The 20,248-nt window shown below is 34.6% G+C and overlaps 1 protein-coding gene across 4 annotated transcripts in view; it reads left to right on the plus strand.

Annotated features, from left to right (window-relative positions):
- MEOX2 (mesenchyme homeobox 2) overlaps nt 1–20,248 on the plus strand; it is a 74,864-nt gene that overhangs the window by 29,742 nt on the left and 24,874 nt on the right. For 2 of the 4 annotated variants that reach the window (XM_063667511.1, XM_063667513.1), the window contains exon 2: nt 19,188–19,232. The exons of the other annotated variants lie outside the window; for them this stretch is intronic. In XM_063667511.1, the coding sequence (XP_063523581.1) occupies nt 19,188–19,232 (45 nt within the window). The remainder of the gene's footprint in view (nt 1–19,187; nt 19,233–20,248) is intronic. 4 annotated transcript variants of the gene reach the window in all.

Below are 20,248 nucleotides of genomic sequence, written 5' to 3' on the forward strand. Positions count from 1 at the left end.
GTCAGAAAGAAGTAGTACAACACTTTTCAAGTACAGAAAGAAAAGAACAGTCAACTCAGGATTTGGTACCCAGAAAAAATATTCTCAGGAATGACAGGGAGATCATGACATTCTCAAGTGAAGGAAGACTAAGAGAATTTTCCTAGCAGGACAACCCAAAAAGAATGACTAAAGAATTTTTTTTTGGACAAAAAGGAAATGATAAAGGAAGTAATCTTAGAACATCAAAAGGAAAAAGAACAATGGCAAGGGTAAAATTATAGGTAAATACAATACATTGTCTTTCTCTTTTGAGTTTTATGTTATTATTGTTATGTAAAGCAAAAGTTATAATGTTTTCTGATGTGGTTTTAAAATGAATATATAGGAAATATTTAAGATAATGGTTTTATAAATAGGGGAGGTTAAAGAGGAATAAAGGGAGATCAGGTTTCTACACTTCACTCAAACTGATAAAATGAAGACACCAGTAGACTGTGATTATTTATATCCAGCACAACCTCAAAGAGATACACTCAAAAACATGAGACAAATCAAAACGGTATTCTAAATAAATGTTTAGTAACCAAGGGAATGGCAGAAAAAAAAAAAAGAAAAACATGAAAAACCAAGGAAACAATGAATAAACAAAAAGTAAAAGGGCAGACTTAAGCTCTAGCATACAATAATTATACTAAGTGTTAGTGGCCTAAAAACATAGCAATTAAAAGTCAGAGATTGATAGAGTGGATTAAAAAACTTCATGAACCAACCATTTATTGTGTACAAGAAACTCACTCTAAATACAATGATAAATCTAGGTTGGGAGCAAAGAAAATTAAAATAAAAAAAGATTTACCAGGCAAACTTTAATCAAAAGAAGGAAGGAGTGGCTATATTAATATGAGATAAAGTAGACTTTAGAGAAAAAAATTACCAGAGACAGAGAGAGATATTAAAAATGATAAAAGTCAATTCATTGAGAAGATGTAGGTATCCTAAATGTACATTCACCAAAAGCAGAGCTTCAAAATACATAAAACAAAAACTGATAGAACTAATAGAAGAAATGGATAAACCCATTATTATAGTTGGAGATTTTAATATCCCTCTCTCAATCGATAAAACAGCTAGACAGAAAACTAGCAAGGATATAAAAAAATTAACAACACCATCAACCAACAAGACCTAATGGACATGTATAGAATATTCTATCCTGAAACAGTAGAATACACATATTTTTAAAGCTCACTAAACGTATATCAAGGTACACCATAACCTGAACTGTAGAACAAATCTTAACAAACTTAAAAGAATTGGACTCTTACAAAATGTGTTTTCTAACCAAATTGAAATTAAACTAGAAATTAATAACAAGAAGATTTCCAAACACAGAAATTACACACACTTCTAAATATGGATCGAAAAGGAAATCTTGATAGAAATAAAAAATACGTTGATCTGCAAGAAAATGAAAATACAACATTGTTAATTTTGTGGGATCTAGTTAAAGCAGCCCCAAGAAGGAAATTTATAACAGTAAATGAACATTAGGAAACAGAAAAGGTTTCAAAACAATTGTCTAGTCTCCCATCTAGAAAAAAAGAGCAAAATAAACTCAAAGCAAGCAAAAGGAAGGAAATAGAAAAGATAAGAGCAGAAATCAATGATGTTGAAAATATATAAAAATAATAAAGAAAATAAGTGAAATAGAAAGCTTGTTCTTTGAAATGATTTTTAAAACTGATAATCTTCTAGGAAGACAGATAATAAAAAACAGAGAGAAGCCACAAAAATGCCAGCATTAGATATTATATAAGAGGTATTGCTACAGATCCTGCAGACACCAAAAGGACAAAAAGAAAATACCATGATTAATTCCACTCAAATAAATTTGACAATGTAGAGGAAATGGACCCACTTTTTAAAAACACAAACTACTGCAATTCACCCAATACGAAAAAAAAAATTTGAATAGTTCTAAATTTATTTAGGAAATCGAATTTATGATTTAAAAATGTCAAAAAAAAATACAGGCCCATATGACATCATTTGAGAATTCTACCAAACTGAAGTAAGAATTAACATAATTCTATACAATCTCTTCCAGAAAATAGCAGAGGAGAGAGTACTTTCCAATTTACTTCATGAAGATAGTATTATTGTAATATCAAAAGCAGACAGTCAGTATAACAGAAGAAAACCACAGTTATATTGCTCATGCAAATAGATGTAAAAATTCTTAAAATAATAGCAAATAAAATTCAGTAGTATATAAAAATAATGATATACTATGATCAAGTAATGTTTATTGTAGGGTTGCAAAGCTGATTAAATATTTAAAAACCCATGTAATTCACCATATTAAAAGCAAAAATATTCTCATAATTAAACCAGTTGGTGGCAGAAGAAATATTTGACAAATTTCAAGATGCATTTACCATAGAACCTCTCAGAAAACTAGAAATGGAGGCAAATTTCCTCAACTTGATGAAAATAAATTTGCTGGTAGCCTACAACTAACACACTAATGATGAAAGACTGAATGCTTTACCCTTAGGATCAGGAATGTCCTCCCTCACCACTTGTATTCAACATAAGACTGAAAGGTACAGCCAATGCAATAAGGCCAGAAAAGGAAATAAAATGCATACAGATCAGAACGGAAGAAAAAAAAGCCTGTTCTTATTTGCAGATGATACATGTGTTTTCCAGGAAAAACCATGGAATTTACCAACAAAATTCCCCAAATATTAGAACTTATATGTGAGTACAGAAAAGCAGCGGAATACAAGATAAACATACAAAAATTACACAATTGTATTTCTATTAATTGGCAATTAACACATGTACTCTAAAATTAAAACACAATTCGAGCTCCAATAGCTCAACAAGAAATATCTTAGGTCTAAATCTAACAAAACATTCACAGGATCTGCATGCAGAAAACTACAAAATGCTGAAGGAAATCAAAGAAGATCTAAATAGATGGAGAGACATGTTGTGTTTATGGACTAGAAAACTTAACATAGTAAAGATGTCAATTTCCCCCAATTTGCTGTAAGTTTTATGTCACTCTATCAAATTCCCAACAAGAATTTCTGTAGACGTGGGATTTTTTAAAATGTATATGAAAAGCAGAGACACTAGAATAGCTAAACGATTTTGAACAGGGAGAATGAAGTGATAAGAAGTAGCGGATTCTATTTTGATGTATTACGTACCTACATTAATCAAAACTGTGTGGTATTGGTGGAGACATAGAAACATATATTAATGGAAAAAACAGAAAATCAATAGTGGAGAAAGCATACTCTTTTCAACAAATGGTGCCAAGGCAGTTGGACAACCATAGGTAAAAAACAATCTTGATCTAAACCTCAGACCTTACACAAAAATTAAATCAAAATGAATCATGGATGTAAATACAAAACATTCACTTATGATACTTAGAATAAAATGTATGAGAAAATCTTTTGAATCCATAGAGCTTGGTGAAGAGTTGTTAGACTTGACATCAAAAGCATGATCCATAAAAGGAAAAATTGATAAAGCAGACTTCATCAAAATTACAAATTTTTGCTCCGTGAAAGACTCTGTTAAGAGGATGAAAAGACCAGCTGCACAATGGGGGAACATGTTACCAAACCACATATCTGATAAAGGACGAATGTCAAAAATACATAAAGAACTCTCGAGTCTCAACAATAAAAAAAGCAAATATGAAAGTGGGCCAAGGATAGAAAGAGATTTTTTATCAAACAGAATATGAAGATGGCAAATAAATACATGACAAGTGTTCAACATTATTAGCTATTTGGAAAGAGCAAATTGAAACCACACTGTTATAACACTACACAGCTATCATACGAGCTAAAATTGAAAAATGGTGATTCTAACACATGATGGCAAGAATGTGGAAAAACTGGATCATCCAGACACCACCGCTAGTGGGAATGTAAAATGGCCCAGCCACTCTGGAAAAAAGTTTGACAGTTTCTTAAAAAAACAAAACATGCAACTACCATATGACTCACCAGTTGCACTTTTGAGTATTTATTTCAGAGAGATGAAAACATGTTTATACAAATATCTGTGCATGAATATCCACAGAAGTTTTAATCATAATAAACAAAAACTGGAAACAGTGCAAATGCTCAACAGGCAAATGGTTAAACAAACAGTGGTACATCCATAACATGGAAAACCACTCAGCAATTAAAGAGGAGGGAGCTGTTGATGTATTTATAGCAACTTGGATGAATCTTTAAAGAATTATGGTGAGTGAAAAAAGTCATTCCCCAAAGACTAACAATGTATTATTCCATATAAATAGCATTCTCGAGAGGACAAAAATTACAGACACAGAGAACTTACAGAAATAGAGATTGCATGTGAATCAACAACTATCTCAAAATAAAAAGATTAACCTAATTAAAAAGATGGTGGCTTAGTTTTTTAGAATATCTTTATTTGTACTATATGTTTGTTTATATATTTATATATTTACTATTTATATGGGCCATGATATGCTTTATACTCTTTGTAGATATTTTCTTTTCCAACGTGGCAGTGTTGCTGCTTTCAAAATGGAAAATACTTCTGGCTGAGAATAGAAGATCTGCTTATATGACTGGTGTTTACAAAAGATATTGTGACATATATTACATGCTTTTATGCCATGTACATTTTGTTAAAAATATTATAGATTACTTAATGAGAGTGTTCAAAATGCATGAGTAATTATATATGCATTTTCTACTTTATGACACGGTTCTAAAGAGGCGTCTCAGAATATCCTATAAATCAGTCACAACTAATTTACCTAATAGTTCTTTTGAACAGTGAAAGCATGTTACTGCATTTGAAAACACATTTTCAGAAAAGTCAAATGAAAATGAATTAATTGCTGAGAAGCCTATAGGTTCAAAGCAATTGAGTCTTAAATCCCTATTATCTTAAAAGATTCTTTCTTTTAAAGATGGTATTTTGTAAGCTGTTCAGATCCTTTGTTGGTAGAGTCTAAGACTGGGAAGAAGATGAGTTAATCATTGAATGGTTTCTAGATCATTCCTTTTCAGGATATGCTTGTTAACATTCAGTTGTCTTATGTTGGGGAAGTGAAATTACTAAGTAATCATGTCAGTCTGTTAATGATGTGGTCACATGTGTAATTGAAGACCCTGAAATTGTTGAAATCATGTATGGCTTTGAAGTTTTTCAGTAGGGAAGGTAGAAGCCATTAAATGTTGTTCATATTTTTTCTCCTTATTTTTCCTTTTTTTCAGTAGAGTCTTTCTTAGTATGGATTCAAAATAGAACACTTGGACAAGGGGCTCTTGAGCACTGATCAAGAGCACAGAGTCTAGTGCAAGATTTCTCAGAATTAAATCCCCTCCCTTGCTGGCTGTGTGACTTGGCATGTGCTACTGGACTTCTTGTGCCTCAGTTTCCTCATTCTTGAAATGAAGGATTGTGTAAATAAATGTAGGTGCTTAGAATACAGCCTGGTGCATAATCAGCACTCTAGAGGTTAGATATTATTATGTCAATATCAAGAACCCTGTAGAAATTACATTATATTCTAAAATATTTCTTTTATTTTGAGTGATTAGAAATAGTATTGCATTGCAATTTTATCAGAGAAAATTTCTTACAATTTTTAGACCATTAAGAACATGCCAGAGTTAACTGATTATTTTTTGTTCAATACCTACAATGCGACAATACTGGATATATATATTAATTACTATGGGCAGGAGAAATTCTCGGAATATCAAAGGAGCGTGGATATTTTCATAGCAGTATTGAGGGAAAGTATATCACATTTCATTTATACATACCAAAGTTAGACATTGAAACCTATTTTATTCCCCACTCCCTCTCAATTTTAAAAATCACCAATGGCTTCCTATTAACAAGAGAAAATACTCAGTATGAAAATCAAGGACTTTCACAGGCTGGTCCAAGCCTCATCTCTCCTCTTTGCTCCACGTCCTTGTTCCCAGCACTTTAAGAAAGTAAGTGTTCCCAGTACGTTCCACATGCTCTATCTCAGTCTTCTGTTCACTTGTCTAAATGCAGTCTGCCCTCATTTCTCTTTTAGGCAAACTCCTCTCCGTTTCCAAGTCCTGACTCATATTTACCTTCTCTGGGAGTCCCTTTTAATAAAAGGCAGGCAGATTGAGTGCCTCTGTTGTCTTCTTGTCTGTTCTTTTTAAACTACTGTGGAAATCCCTCCACGCTAATAGCAATTCTTTCACTGCATTGACTTTTTTCGTTTAATTGTTTTTATAATTCAAAATTTTAAAACTATGGAGAAGTACAAAAAAAAGTCAATTTTTTTCCCTCTATTTCTTCTCTCTCCTGTATACGATGCTATGATCCTTAAGGGAAGGAATAATTTCTCATTTATCTTTGTGTCCCCTCAGTGCCCTGCACAGTTACTGGCACATAGGAAGCATTCAGTAAACATTTATAAATAATATATTCACAAGATACGGCATTAGTCTGAAATATGTAATGAGATCAGCATTATTTGCATGTATGAAACATACAAAGGTAAAATAGAAACAATTTTCAAAGGAACAGTAAAAGCAAATTGAAAGGTACCTAGAAGGTAGGTAAAAAACTAAGTGTGAATTGTACTAAGAGATTATTGCAGTAATCTTAGCACAAGATGCTGAATCTGGTGCAGGTGTTGCTTGCCATCTCAAGGGAAAATTACACAGAACATTGCAACTAAGTTATGGGGTATGGAGAAAAGTGGAAAGCATTAGAACTCTTTAATGATTTTGAGCCCACAATTGGGAAAATTGTGGTGCAATTTACAGAGATGTTGGAAAAAGAAGCAAGTGTAGTTTTTGTGAAGAGGAATTTAACTCTAAACCAGTTGACTTGTAAGGGATGGCCAAACATCCAAGTGGAATTTCCCAGTCGGCAATTAGAAGAGCTGGACTGGTGAGAACTCTCCTGAGATCCACCTCTATTTATTACTGATCCTTAAAACCTTTGATCTATAGGCTTGGGCCTATCTGGTCACCAACTTTGTGAGTTTGGACCAAATTGCCTTGTGGCAATTTAATATGGTTCTAGCACTCTGCTTAATTTCTACAGTGTTGGCTTAATATGGAGACCTCTGCCTTGCTTATCCAAAAATATTAGACTCTCTGCGTGGCGAGACCCCTGTCCTGAGTTCCTGATGGCTTATCAGCAGCATAGTGTCCTGATCTACTCAGCCTCATGATACCATTGCTTGGACATCTGTACTTTTGCAATACCCCATACTCATTGCTGTCACAGAACAGTTTTTCTGCTCAAAAATGTTCAACTTCGTCCCTCAGCTTGTCATTCATTCATGGCATTAACTATGTTTCTGAAATAAGCTTTACCATCTCTCCCATTTATATTCCAGATACTCACTGTTTCCTGCACCGACTAGTCAGTCCCTAACGTAAAGTCTTTGTTCTTATTTTTCTTGTCATCTGGAAAGTTATTTTCTGCCATAGCAGAAGCTCTGTCCTTTCTAGAAGAACTATCATAAATGTAATTTGCTTGTGAAACTTCATGATTCTTCAATTTATGTGATTTTTCCATCTTTCATTATCCATAGATGCTTGTATCTCTTTTCTAGTACAAAGTATGTTCTTTGATGTTTTAGCTATTTTTGAAGTTATTTTTATCCATTTCTGATGTCTCCCACCACCCTTACTGCACACTATTTTTATAAGCTCCTTAATGAAGTTACATAATATATTACTTACAATTTGTTTCCCAGTTATTAAAACAATACCTTGCATTGTAAGCATTCAATAAATACTGTATTTGTTGAGTGGAATTCATGTGGTAGTTAACACTTTAAAAACAGTGAAATGTGTAAGATACGGAAATTATTTATAGAAAAGATCAGCATATGCTTGGCTATTGCAGAATTTCCCATTTTGGGAGGAAAGAGTAATGGAAACAGAGATGAGGAATCCTGGAGATGGTGACTTGCTTTGTTACTCAGGGAGTTGTGGGAGGGCCTCCCAGAATTCAGGGCAACTGTGTCTCAGCAAGTGAACAACTTAATTTCATGTAAATCAGCTATTATTAATCATTTATGGAGTGAGGCATTTCTGCTCCTGTTTTATAGTCGTGCTGGCAAGTGGGTGCCAAAGGAAGAGGGAATTCCCTGGGTAACTAAACTCCAACCTCAAATCTCTTTACTTCCTCTGGGTGATTAATTATGTTACAGGGTTCTAAACAAAGAACCCTTGATTCAGATTCTGAAGCGCTAGGTTATTGATGCTGCAGCACTTTCGCTACATCCTAGTTCAGTTAACTTTTTCTCAAAGCTGGTTTCTATTTTTGGCAGTAACTCTTCAGTTCTGGAACCTCAGTCCCAGCCAAAATAAACTATTGTCTCAGGTCTGTATTTGTCCTGAAGCACCATGGCGTTTTTATGGAATGTGGAGACAGTTTTATGTAAGACTTTAATGGTGACAATAAAGGACCCAGATCCCTTTCTCCGGCCTGCTATCCTTTCCTCTGTATCCCAGCAGTGATTATACAGTTTCCAAAAAAGAGCCATCTTAAACCTTCCAAATACAATCTCTCTTTTGTATACTCTGGGATACAATTTACGCTTTCTTTTTATTCCTTCATCGCACCGGCATAAAATTATTTTTTATGTATAGTTGGTTACAATTTTAAGGAAAAAGCAATCTCATATATTACGATTATAGAGTTAAAATTGCTTTTTATTCATTTAAATAATGTTCATTCAGTTTTACTTCTTTAAGTAGCTGTGTTTTATCTGTAAATATTTATTCATGCTGTTCATAATAATTCAGAGAAGCAAATATTACATTAAATCTTAAAAACTTAAAAATGTAAAACAGGTAAAGCTTGTCTATTTTTGATTTTTTAAAAATACCTATTAATTAAAAATATATGTCATTAAGGATGTATTTGCATGCTATGGGAATATCTCTAGCCTGATAGTATCAACATCTTAATATTCAGCATATTGAAGGCCAGATTCCCCAACTTCAATGAGTGAGTAAAAGAAATGCTTCTGAAACTATTATGTTTCCATTATTTGAATTTGTCTTACAAGTGATCCAAAACATGGTCTGTAAATTGAGAAGTTTAAAAATAAAGGAGAGTTCTGAAGTCATTTCTTTATTATAAGATGAGCTAATGCCTACATGGTAATCCTAGAAACAGTGATCATTTTTTAAGGTCAATTAAATTTTAAAAGTCCTACAGTTTTATTAAATGATTATCTTTTAAAATAAGAAACTACATTTTAGTAATTTCAAGAAAATTGCAATAAAACTTTTCATGATTTGTTTTTGTTGTTGGCTGTTACAAACAATTATAACGTTTCAGCCATCTAGCATTGCCACTATTATACAGTGACTGTTCACAGCAGCTTTAGTTTCATTTTCCATAAAATTGAGCTTCCTGTCTTTACATTTTAGAACCTAGATCATTATCCTTGAGAATGTCTATGCTAATGCATAAGATTGCTAAGAAAAGGAAATACTGTAATATGAGAAGACAAAGAAATTGAACCATCAAAGTAGACTCTTGCATAATAAGCAGAATCTTAATGCTTGTTGAGCTTAGAGAATTTACTAAAATGTAGCTTGCAGCCATATGTCTGGAAATGTCTTACCATTTAATGCAGAAAGCATGAGAACCTTTCTGAGATACTGCTATGGTGGGTTCATGAGGCAAACTTGGATTATTGGTAAAAATAAGCAATTGTGATGTTCTTCGAACACTCATTTTATGTATGTTTGAGTATTATAGATTTCTGGGATTTGGATGATTACCTTTTTCTCAACAGAAACTTTAATATTTTTAAGGTATGATATCTATCAAAAACAACTGTACTTAGCTAATAAAAACTTTCTTCCTGTAGAAGTACTGAAATACCTATAAGGAATATTTCTAATATATGTGTCTTATGAGCTTCAAACAAAATGCAAGCTTTAGCTATAGTTTAACATAATAAATATGTACTTTCTATATTTGTTTCTTGGGGGAGTATGTCCAGATATATAAATGCACTGGATATGTAGATAATACTGTATATAAATTGCCTTTAATGTAGCAAATATATTTTGACATAAGCACTTAAACACAGCCAATATAGTGTCTTGAAGATAACAGAATATTAATAAATAGAAGACATTAATTAAAATCAACTGTCACCCTAGAGAAGAAGAGTAAATGCTCATTCATTAATTTGGATATTAATCTTTCATATTCTGAACACTGGTTTTATGTCAGTGTGATTTAAGTGACAAATATTGGTGCTCTTTTCAAATACGTGATTAAATGTAATTACGAATTATGGAGACTTCTTCCATTATGAAAACCTTCTTATGTTCCTTGAAGTACTTTCTTTTAAGAAGACATTGCTTCATAGATAAGTATGATAGAGCTCTGTTTGTAAAATAATAAGGATTTAAAATATAATCAAACAAGTAATATTTTCAGTAACCCAGAGTTTTAATATCATGGGTTTTACAGACTATACTTTGTCAAACTCAAATTTTAAACTTTTGTATGTTACAAAGAGGATCTCCTTCAGTTGAGAAATCATATATTCCAGAGCAGGAAGAAGTAGATGTGTAGCTATGTGAGAGATGATAGTAGAATAATGGAAAGCCAATGTCATTTCAACTGAGGTTTGGGAAGGAAAAAACACAATTATATTGTGAAGATATAAGTGCTATAGAAAGTTTCCAAAGAAGAAAATTTGTGTTTATTTATGGGGGAGTTTATAAAATACTTTCACGTATATTATCCCATTTGTTCATTTACAAAAATTCGGAAGTCAGGGAGTAAACTAAGAGTAGAGAGATGTTAAAACTATCAGATAAATAAACAGGGACTAGAATGGAGGTTTTTATGCCAAGTTTGTTACTATTCTTATTTTCATAGCTACCACCACAAAATGTAGGGTTTTGGTGCAGAGTAATTAGCATTTATTATGTGGCTACTAACATACATATTATCACATAAACATTCTTCTTAATTTTGAATATTAGGCATCCACTTATGAAAGATTTCCTTTGATCCTGTACTTAAAGAGAAGATATAAACCAGAAACACTTTCCTTTAGTACTGCCACAAGGACATACACATATGCACACACAAATGCTTGTGACACAGAAATATTCATACACATTTCTCAGACTACAAGGTATATATATATATATATTTCCATGATCATTTCCCTTCTGTTTACTATTTGTAAGCCAACTCTTTCTAGAGGTCAGGCACTCTGCATATTTTACTTTCATTGTCTAGTACTTAAAATAGCATGACAGCCAAGAGACCACTTGAGAAATGCTTCTTTCTTTGTTAATAGTCCCCAGATAATTCAGGTACTCAATAACTATCAAGGGTGTTTTTTACCAACCAATTCTTTACATTTCTGTTTGTTTTAAGCTGTAAATTCCTTAAGTTATTTCAATGTAGAAATATTTTCAATAAAAAACAATTCCAATATCCATCTTAAAAGAAAAATATTGCAGTCATGGCGAATTTGGTGTTTCTTTTCACTGGTATGAGCCCATGTCTATACTTTTACATTTCGGTATTTGGATATAAAAGGGCGTTTGGTTTCTCCTTGATATCTTTTCTCAATGCTTTAGATTCGTCATAGCTGTTATTTCATTTAAAGAACACTGCTTACTATGTATTGCACATGATTGAAAATAAATCTTTTGCACTTATTTATGCCTACTCCTAGCAATTTCCTTGCTTACAATGACATTTGCATAGCCTCTGTGATTTACCCATTTTGGTGACCTGATTGTCAGATTAACACTATAAGAAAGGTTATTAATGAATCAGAAAAATATTATCAGTTTTATAGACAACTTTTATATATGTTTTATATATAACTTTTAGAATATCACTTTCAACACTGCTGTCTAATCATTGAGAGAACTTTCAAATTAGCTAATCATACCTCCTTACCTTAATCTTCTTTATTAGGCTATCACTAAGGAGATTGTTATCTATTATTTTATGACAGCTTCTGAATACCAGGATTCAGTTTGTGAGCTAGTAACGTATTACAGCAGTGGGTGTTCTGGGGCCAGTGAGTAGGGGCTCTAGAAAACTGACTGTTAAATTTTCAGGAAGTTTGTAACCCTGTTGACATCACCTTAGCTTACTGGCTTGGAATCCCCTTTGGTGGGTGTATTTACTTCATGGGAAGTGGCAAATTGTACAAAACGAGCATTTCTTCCTTCCTACCAGCACACAACTGGGTATAATTCACTGTAAATTACTCCAGAAAAAGATTCATGTATTGCATAAGTAATTGACAATAAAAAATATCTAGATTTTTCTTTTCGAGGCCAGGTTTGCATTTTCATCCTTCTGGGTTCTGCCACTATCCGAAGCATGTCCAGAGCACCTCCCTCGAATCCTGGAGCAAGGAGATGAGCTGCAGAAAGTGACATCTCAGGAAAGGCTGTGCTGCAGATCTGTCCGAGGTGCAGGAGCAGATTCACCTTTTCTTGGAGAACTTTCCTGGGTCTATGTGCTTCTCCATCCTCCTCTGTTTCAGGCATAGAAGGATTTTGCTCTTTTAGATTCCTTGTGAAACACTTTGAACAAATATTTTGAGAGAAAACACAGAAATTCTATCATAAGGGGTAAAAGAGGGAACCTCCAGGCACCATATTTAGCCACAGAACTCTGAGATCCTAGCTACAGGAACAGGAATTTCCACAACCCCTACAGACCTTTGGATTGGCAGAGGGAGCCAAATGGAGAACATATGGAGGCACTGCTTGAACCTACATAGAGCCCAGAAGGCTTTACTCTGCTGGGCAGCTACAATGAAAATGTGACTCTGAGTGCTCATCACCCAAGGCCCTCATCCTGCACTGAACAGCTGCAGCTCCTGCTGTCTGCCTGGCTAGGAGAAAACAGAGCCCAGACACTCTCATGCACCCAAGACAGGTCCACAGCCATTGTCAGGGGAGCAAGATGCATCTTAAACACATATCACCTTGCCTTCCAGCCACCCCTGCAACCAAGACTGCCTGCCTGGCAGTTCCTGCAGTGGGGCCACAGCATTGCCTTGTTTTGTTGGTAGCCTGGGAGCAGCTCACCAACCCCATCACAGTTGATGCTTGACCCCGAGGGCCAGAGGACAAAACTGCTGGTCTGGTTCCAGTTCCCCAGGACACAAGCACACTGCATAGGGGCATGACAATGGGATTTATGGCTTGATCTTGACTACAGGAGGAGCCCCCATTGTTAGAAAACAGAGAAGAGTGTGGCACACGTTTGTTTAGGGGCACAGGGGCTGGGCAGCCCTCCCTTCATGAAACTGTAATGTGAAGGGTGTGTGGCCTGACAGCTGCAGTTTTTCCCTCTGGGAGTCCCATAGTCTGGAAAGCCTAAAATGGCTCAGTGACCTGGAACAGACAGCTTGGGATAAGCTCAGGCCTGTTGCTGGGCTAGACACGGGAGGGAGACTCCGCTGGGCATGCCTCATGTCTCTCTGCTGGGCTGCAAACCCCAGCCCCCTCCCCCACCCCTGTTCCCCTATGGGAGCTCTGTGGCACAGGAGGGACACCACTGAAGAGTTGGCCCAGTGGCCTGAGAGCTGCCCCTAGACCTTAACCAAGATCAGTACTTGTACCTGCCTTGGAGGGCCTGGTGGCTGAGTCGCCTGACCCAGCCTCACCCAGCTTTGCCACCTCCAGCTACCTTGGCAGCAGAGTGCAGAACATACCCCCAGGAGCCCCAGCCCCACCCTTCACCAGGGACATACCAATACTTCCTTTGATCAACAAAGGCCAAGCAAAAATCCCACTGCCAACAGTGCAACTGCCTCTCACCTGCAAGCATCAACTACAGGCTGGGAGGTCAAACTGCATGTCCCAACACAACTTCTGGCATGATTGTAAGGAACTCAACTGGCTCTTACTTGCAAGAGCTACCTATTGACCTGTAGCATAAACTGCATGACTCAATATAATTGTTGACAGAACTGCACAGCAAGGAACAAGATAAGCCTCTCTAGACCTCCAACACCTTATTATCCCTGTAGGAGACAGTGAGTTTGACCACAAGCACTGCACATCACTACTACAATGTACAAACAACGCTTGAGAAAACCACTAAACTAAGGTTCTCTATAGCCAAGGAAATCATATAGAGCCTTGGCCCCCTAAAAGCACAAAGAAGCAAAGCTAAAGGGACCTACTCAGCATATGCAATAGTTACACTCTCAAGAGGGGGAAACCTCCACCCAAATGAAAGTAAATTCAAAAATAAGACGTAATAGCTTCTGCAGATGAGAAGGAACCAGCATAAAGAATTCTAGCACCATGAAGATACAGAATACTGTGACATCCCCAAAGGACCATGTTAGTTCTTTAGCAATTGCTCCTAACCAAAATGAAAACTTTGAAATGAGAGATAAGGAATTCAAAATATGGATTGTAAGCAAGATCAATAAGATCCAAAAGAAAGTTGAAAATAATCACAAAGAAACCAGAAAATCGATTTAGAAGACAAAAGGCAAGATAGATATATTAAAGAAAAGCAAAACAGAACCTTTGGAAATGAAAAATGCACTAAAGTAACTTCAAAACACTGTGGCAAACTTAGCAGTAGAGTAGAACAAACAGAAAAAAGAAATTCAGAGCTTGAAGACTGTACTTTTGAATTATCTCAGTCAGACAAAAATAAAGAAAAAATAATTTTAAAAAAATGAACAAAGACTTCCAGAAATATGGGATTATGTGAAGCAAACAAACTTGTGACTTGAAGGCTCTTAAGAGAGAGAAGACAAAAAAGTAACTAACCTGGAAAACATGTTTGAAGGGATAATTCAAGAAAATTTCCCTAATATTGCTAGAGAGGTAAATATCCAGAAATTAGAAATGCAGGAAATACCTGCAAGATACCATACAAGATGAACATCAACAAGGCATATAGTCATCAGGCTATCCAAGGTCAACATGAAGGAAAAATCTTAAAGCCCGATAACGAAAATAGTCAAATCACCTATAAAGGCAATCTCATCAGACTAACGGAAGATTTCTCAGCAGAAATTTTACAGGCCAGAAGAGATTGGGGGCTCATTTTTAGCCTTTTTTTTAAAAAATGGCAACAAAACATTTTATATCCTGTCAAACTGAGCTTCATAAATGAAGGAGAAATAAAATATTTTTTTCAGACAAGCAAACACTAGTGGAATTTATCACCATGAGACTAGACCTTCAAGAAATGCTCAAGGGAGTTCTAAAAATGGAAATAAAAGGTCAAAACTTACTAGGACAAAAGCAAATGAAAATACAAAGTTTACAGATGCTACAAAGCAATTACACAATTGGGACTACAAAGCAACTATCTAACAACACTATTAGAGAAACAAAACCTCCCATATCAATATTAACCTTGATTGTAAATGGCCTAACTGCCCCGTTTAAAAGATACAGATTGGCAAACTGGATGTAAAAAACAAGACCTAACCATTTACTGCCTTCATGGCACCCACTTGACATGTAATGACACAGGCTCAAAGTAAAGGAGTGGAGAAAGATCTACGATGCAAACAGAAAGGGAAAGAGAGCAGAGGTTGCTATTCTTGTATTTGATAAGACAGACTTTAAACCAACAACAGTTAAAACAAACGAACAAACAAACAAAAAACAAGGAAGAGCATTGAATTATAATAAAGGGTTCAATTCAGTTCAGTAAGATTTAACTACCCTAAACATATATGCAACCCAAATGAATACATTTCTGAAACATACAATCTCCCAAGAGTGAACCAGGAAGACATTGAAATTCTGAACAGACAAATAATGAGTTATGACATTGAATCAGTAATAAAAAACATCTACCAGTTAAAAAAAGCTCAGGGCCAAATGAATTCATAGCCAAATTCTACCAGACATACAAGACAGAGGTGGTACCAACTTACTGAAATTATTCCAAGAAATCAAGGAGGAGAGTTTCCTTCCTAACTCATCCTACCACGATATCAAAATATGGCAAGCCCACAACAACAACAACAATAAAAAGAAAATCATAAGTCAATATCTCTGATGAACATAGAGGCAAAAATTCTCAAGAAAATCCTAGAAAGCCAAATCTGGCAACATATCAAAAAAGATAATTCATCACGTTCAAGTGAGTTTAATTCCAGGGAAGCAAGGATAGTTCAACATACACAACTCAATAAATATGATTCACTATGTAAACAGAATTAAAAACAAAAACTATATGATAATCTCAATAGATGCAGAAAAAGCATTTGTTAAAATCCAACATCCTTCATGATAAAAACCCTCAACAAACCAGACATGGAAGGAACATACTTCAAAATACTAAGAGCCATGTATGACAAACCCACAACTAACATCATACTGAATGGGGAAAATTTGAAAACATTCCCTTTAAGAACTGAAAGAAGAAAAGAGTGCCCACTCTCACCATTCCTATTCAACATTCAACATAGTACTGGAAGTCCTAGCAGGGCAAGTGAAAGAAACAAAAGGCATTCAAATTTGAAACAAGGAAGTCAAATTACCTCTGTTTACTGATGTCACGATCTTATATCTAGAAAACTCTAAACATTCCTTCAAAAGACTCCAAGATGTGAAAAATAACTTCAATAAAGTTTCAGGATACAAAATTAATGTATAAAAATCAATTTCATTGTATACAACAACAGTGCTCAATCTCAGAACTGAATCAATAACCCAGTCTCATTCACGGTAGCCAGAAACACACACACACACACAAACACACACACACACACACAACCCCCAAACAGCAACAACAACAAACCTAGAAATATATCTAACTAAGGAGGTGAAAGAATTCTACAAGGAGAACTACAAAGCACTGATTACAGAATCATAGATAATACAAACAAATGGAAAAACATCCCATGGATAGGAAGAATCAATATCATTAAAATGACTACATTTGCCCCAAGCAATCTACAGATTCAACACAATTCCTATTAAACTACTAATGTCATTTTTCACAGAATTAGAAAAACAATTCTAAAATCCACAAGGAACCAAAAAAGAGAGCTCAAATAGCCAAAGCAATCATAAGCAAAACAAACAAACAAAAAACAAAAGCAAACAAAACTGGGGATATTACATTACCTGACTTCAAAGGGTACTAGAAGGCTTTAGTAACCAAAACAGTTTGGTACTGGTACAATAGACACATAGATCAATGAAACAGAATAGAGAGCCTAGAAATAAAGCCACACTCCTAATGCTAGCTGATCTCCAGCAAAGTCAACAAAAATAAACATGGAGAAAGGACACCCTTTTTAATAAATGGTTCCGGGAAAACTGGCTAGCTACATGCAGAAGAATGAAACTGGAACCTTCTCTCTCACTGTATACAAAAATTAACTCAAGATGTATCAAAGATCTAAACATAAGACCCAAAACTATAAAAAAGAGGAAAATCTAGGAAGAACTTTTTTAGAAACTGGCCTTTAGATTAAGACCTCAAAAGAAAATGCACCAAAAACAAAAGCAGACAAATGGGACTTATTAAATTAAAGAGCTTCTGCACAGCAAAAGACACAATCAATTGAATAATCAGAAAACCTAGAAAATGGAAGAAAATATTCAAAAACTCTGCATCCAACAAAAGACTAATATCCAGAATATATAAAGAACTTAAACAAATCCACAAGAAAATGACAGACAACCCCATTATAAAGTAGAAAAAGGACATGAACACATACTTCTCAAAAGAAGACATACAAGTTGCTAATAAACATATGAAAACATGCTCAACGTCACAAATCATCAGTGAAATACAAATAAAAACCCCTATGAGATACCATCTCATACCAGTCAGAATGGCTATTATTATAATGTCAAAAAAGTAACAGATGGTGAGGATGTGGAGAAAAGTGAATACTTTTACACCGTTGGTGGGAATGTAAATTAGCTTATATCCTATAGAAAACAGTATGGAGATTTCTCAGCTATAAAAAGAACTATAATTTCACCCAGCAATTCCACTACGGGTATCTACCCAAAGGGAAAGGAATAATTGTATCAAAAAGTCACCTGTTTATCATGTTTATCACAGCACTATTCACAATAGCAAATTTATGGAATCAACCTAAATGTCCATCAACAGTTGATTGTGTAAAGAAATTGTGATATATATGCACCATGGAATATTATGGAGCCATAAAAAAGGTATCAAATCCTGTCCTTTGCAGCAATAGAGATGGAGTTGGAGGCCATTATCTTAAGGGAAATAACTCAGAAAGAAATGAAATACACATGTTCTCACTTACAAGTGGAAGCTAAACAATAGGCACACATGGACACAAAGATGGAAATAATAGACCCTGGGGCTTCCAAAAGGGGAGAGAGAGAAAGAGGAGAGGGTAAAAAATACTACCATGTTCACTATTTAAGTGATGGGTTCACTAGAAGCCCAAACCTTACGATTATGCAATATACCTACGTAACAGAACAGCACATGTACCCCTCTGAACCTAAAAAATAAAGAAGATCTAGAAATGTTTTACATATGCACAAAATTTGCATGAATTTGACTAAATGCATATGAGACCAATGAAGACTAAATAAAACAAAGTATTTTAAGTGGGTTAACTGTAAATATATATGCCCATACACATACAAACATACATAAATAAAAGATAATGCTATTTAATTGCACTCAGAAAAATAATTTATGTTTTAAACTTGACTGCACTTTTTAGCAGCAAAGCTATAAAACATGAAAGAAATAAAAGTGTACAGACTTTCACAACCTATTAACTTTATTAAAAGTAATCATACACAACTCTTGCTGATTGCTTAAATAAATTATGAGGATTGTGGATCTTTTAAAATACACATGGGTAGAAAGAGCTAGAAAATAAAAATCATCTTTTTACTAAGTTCAAGATTACTAAAAATGAAATAAAGGTGTATTTCACTAAATGTTAGGTGTCAAATGAAAGTTAAATGATTCAAACGAAATTTGTAAACTAATAAATTTGACTTAGAAAAGGCTAATAAATATAACAGTACCATCCTACTCCTGGTACATTTTAAGTTTAATATTACTAATAGTAGGTTTGTATTATTGAATTGATACTACATCTCAGATATACACACTTTAAATTCTCTAATTCTTCTATTTTCAACAATCTTGTGGATTCTTAGATGGGGAATCTGAATTTCAGAAGACCAGCCTCAGAAGACCACACAGTAAGTAGCAACAATGGATGTCCAACTCAAGTCTGCTGGCTTCAAAGCCCCTGATATATTCCCCAGCCACTCTTTCCTTCTAAATAATTAGAGTTGTAAACAAAACTATACAAGTTATACAGCTATAATTATAACTACAATTCTGTTTAATCAATGAAAAACTTTAAAAACTGGATACTACTGAGATTTTTCTGCTTATTGAGAAGTATTGCAAGATTAGCAGCTGGTATGTTTTACGTGTGTGTGTGTGTGTGTGTGTGTGTGTATTGGAAAATTACAATTTAGGAGTAAGCGGGTACTCTTTTTGTGGGTGGTGGCACACATGTTAAGTAAAACAAAAATGTGTATGCTTCAAGTCCCCTTCTCTCCACCGTGTAATGGAATACTGAATGCTATCTAATATCTAACTGGAAGAAACTTATGAATCATTTCAGAAATTATAAGATGTAACCTATAACATATGAAAAAAATATTGTGAGTTTTGAGTGCCTGAATTTGTTATACAATTACAACCCAAGGATTGTCTGTAAGACCTAGATGAAAGCTTCACATTCACAAAAACTTAATGCCGTATCATTATATGCTATCTTGGCAGAGATCAGAAATAGGTGTAGAACATTTTTCACATTTAATCTAATATGAAATTAAGTATGATTTTAAAAAACATTTCAGACTTCAGTGAAATTAGTTTCCTAGTATAATTTACTCAACAGAATATTAAAGTTAGTCTCTAAAATATCATAAATGAATGGATAATTCTATGGTCTGAATGCGTTTCCCAAAATTCATGTGTTGAACAGTTGATCCCCAGGGCAACAGTGTTGGCAGGTGAGGCCTTTTGGGAGGTGTTTAGGTCATGAGGATTTCACTCCCATGAATGGATTAATGCAACTATGAAAAGGGCTTGTATGAATGGGATCATGCTCTTTTGCCCTTCTGCCTTTTGCCATTAAGGTTGAAGCAAGAAAGCACTCACCAGATGTTGCTGCCTTGATCGTGCACTTCTTCTCAGTCTC

This window comes from Pongo pygmaeus, chromosome 6 (assembly GCF_028885625.2).
Source record: "Pongo pygmaeus isolate AG05252 chromosome 6, NHGRI_mPonPyg2-v2.0_pri, whole genome shotgun sequence".
NCBI classification, from domain to species: domain Eukaryota; kingdom Metazoa; phylum Chordata; class Mammalia; order Primates; family Hominidae; genus Pongo; species Pongo pygmaeus.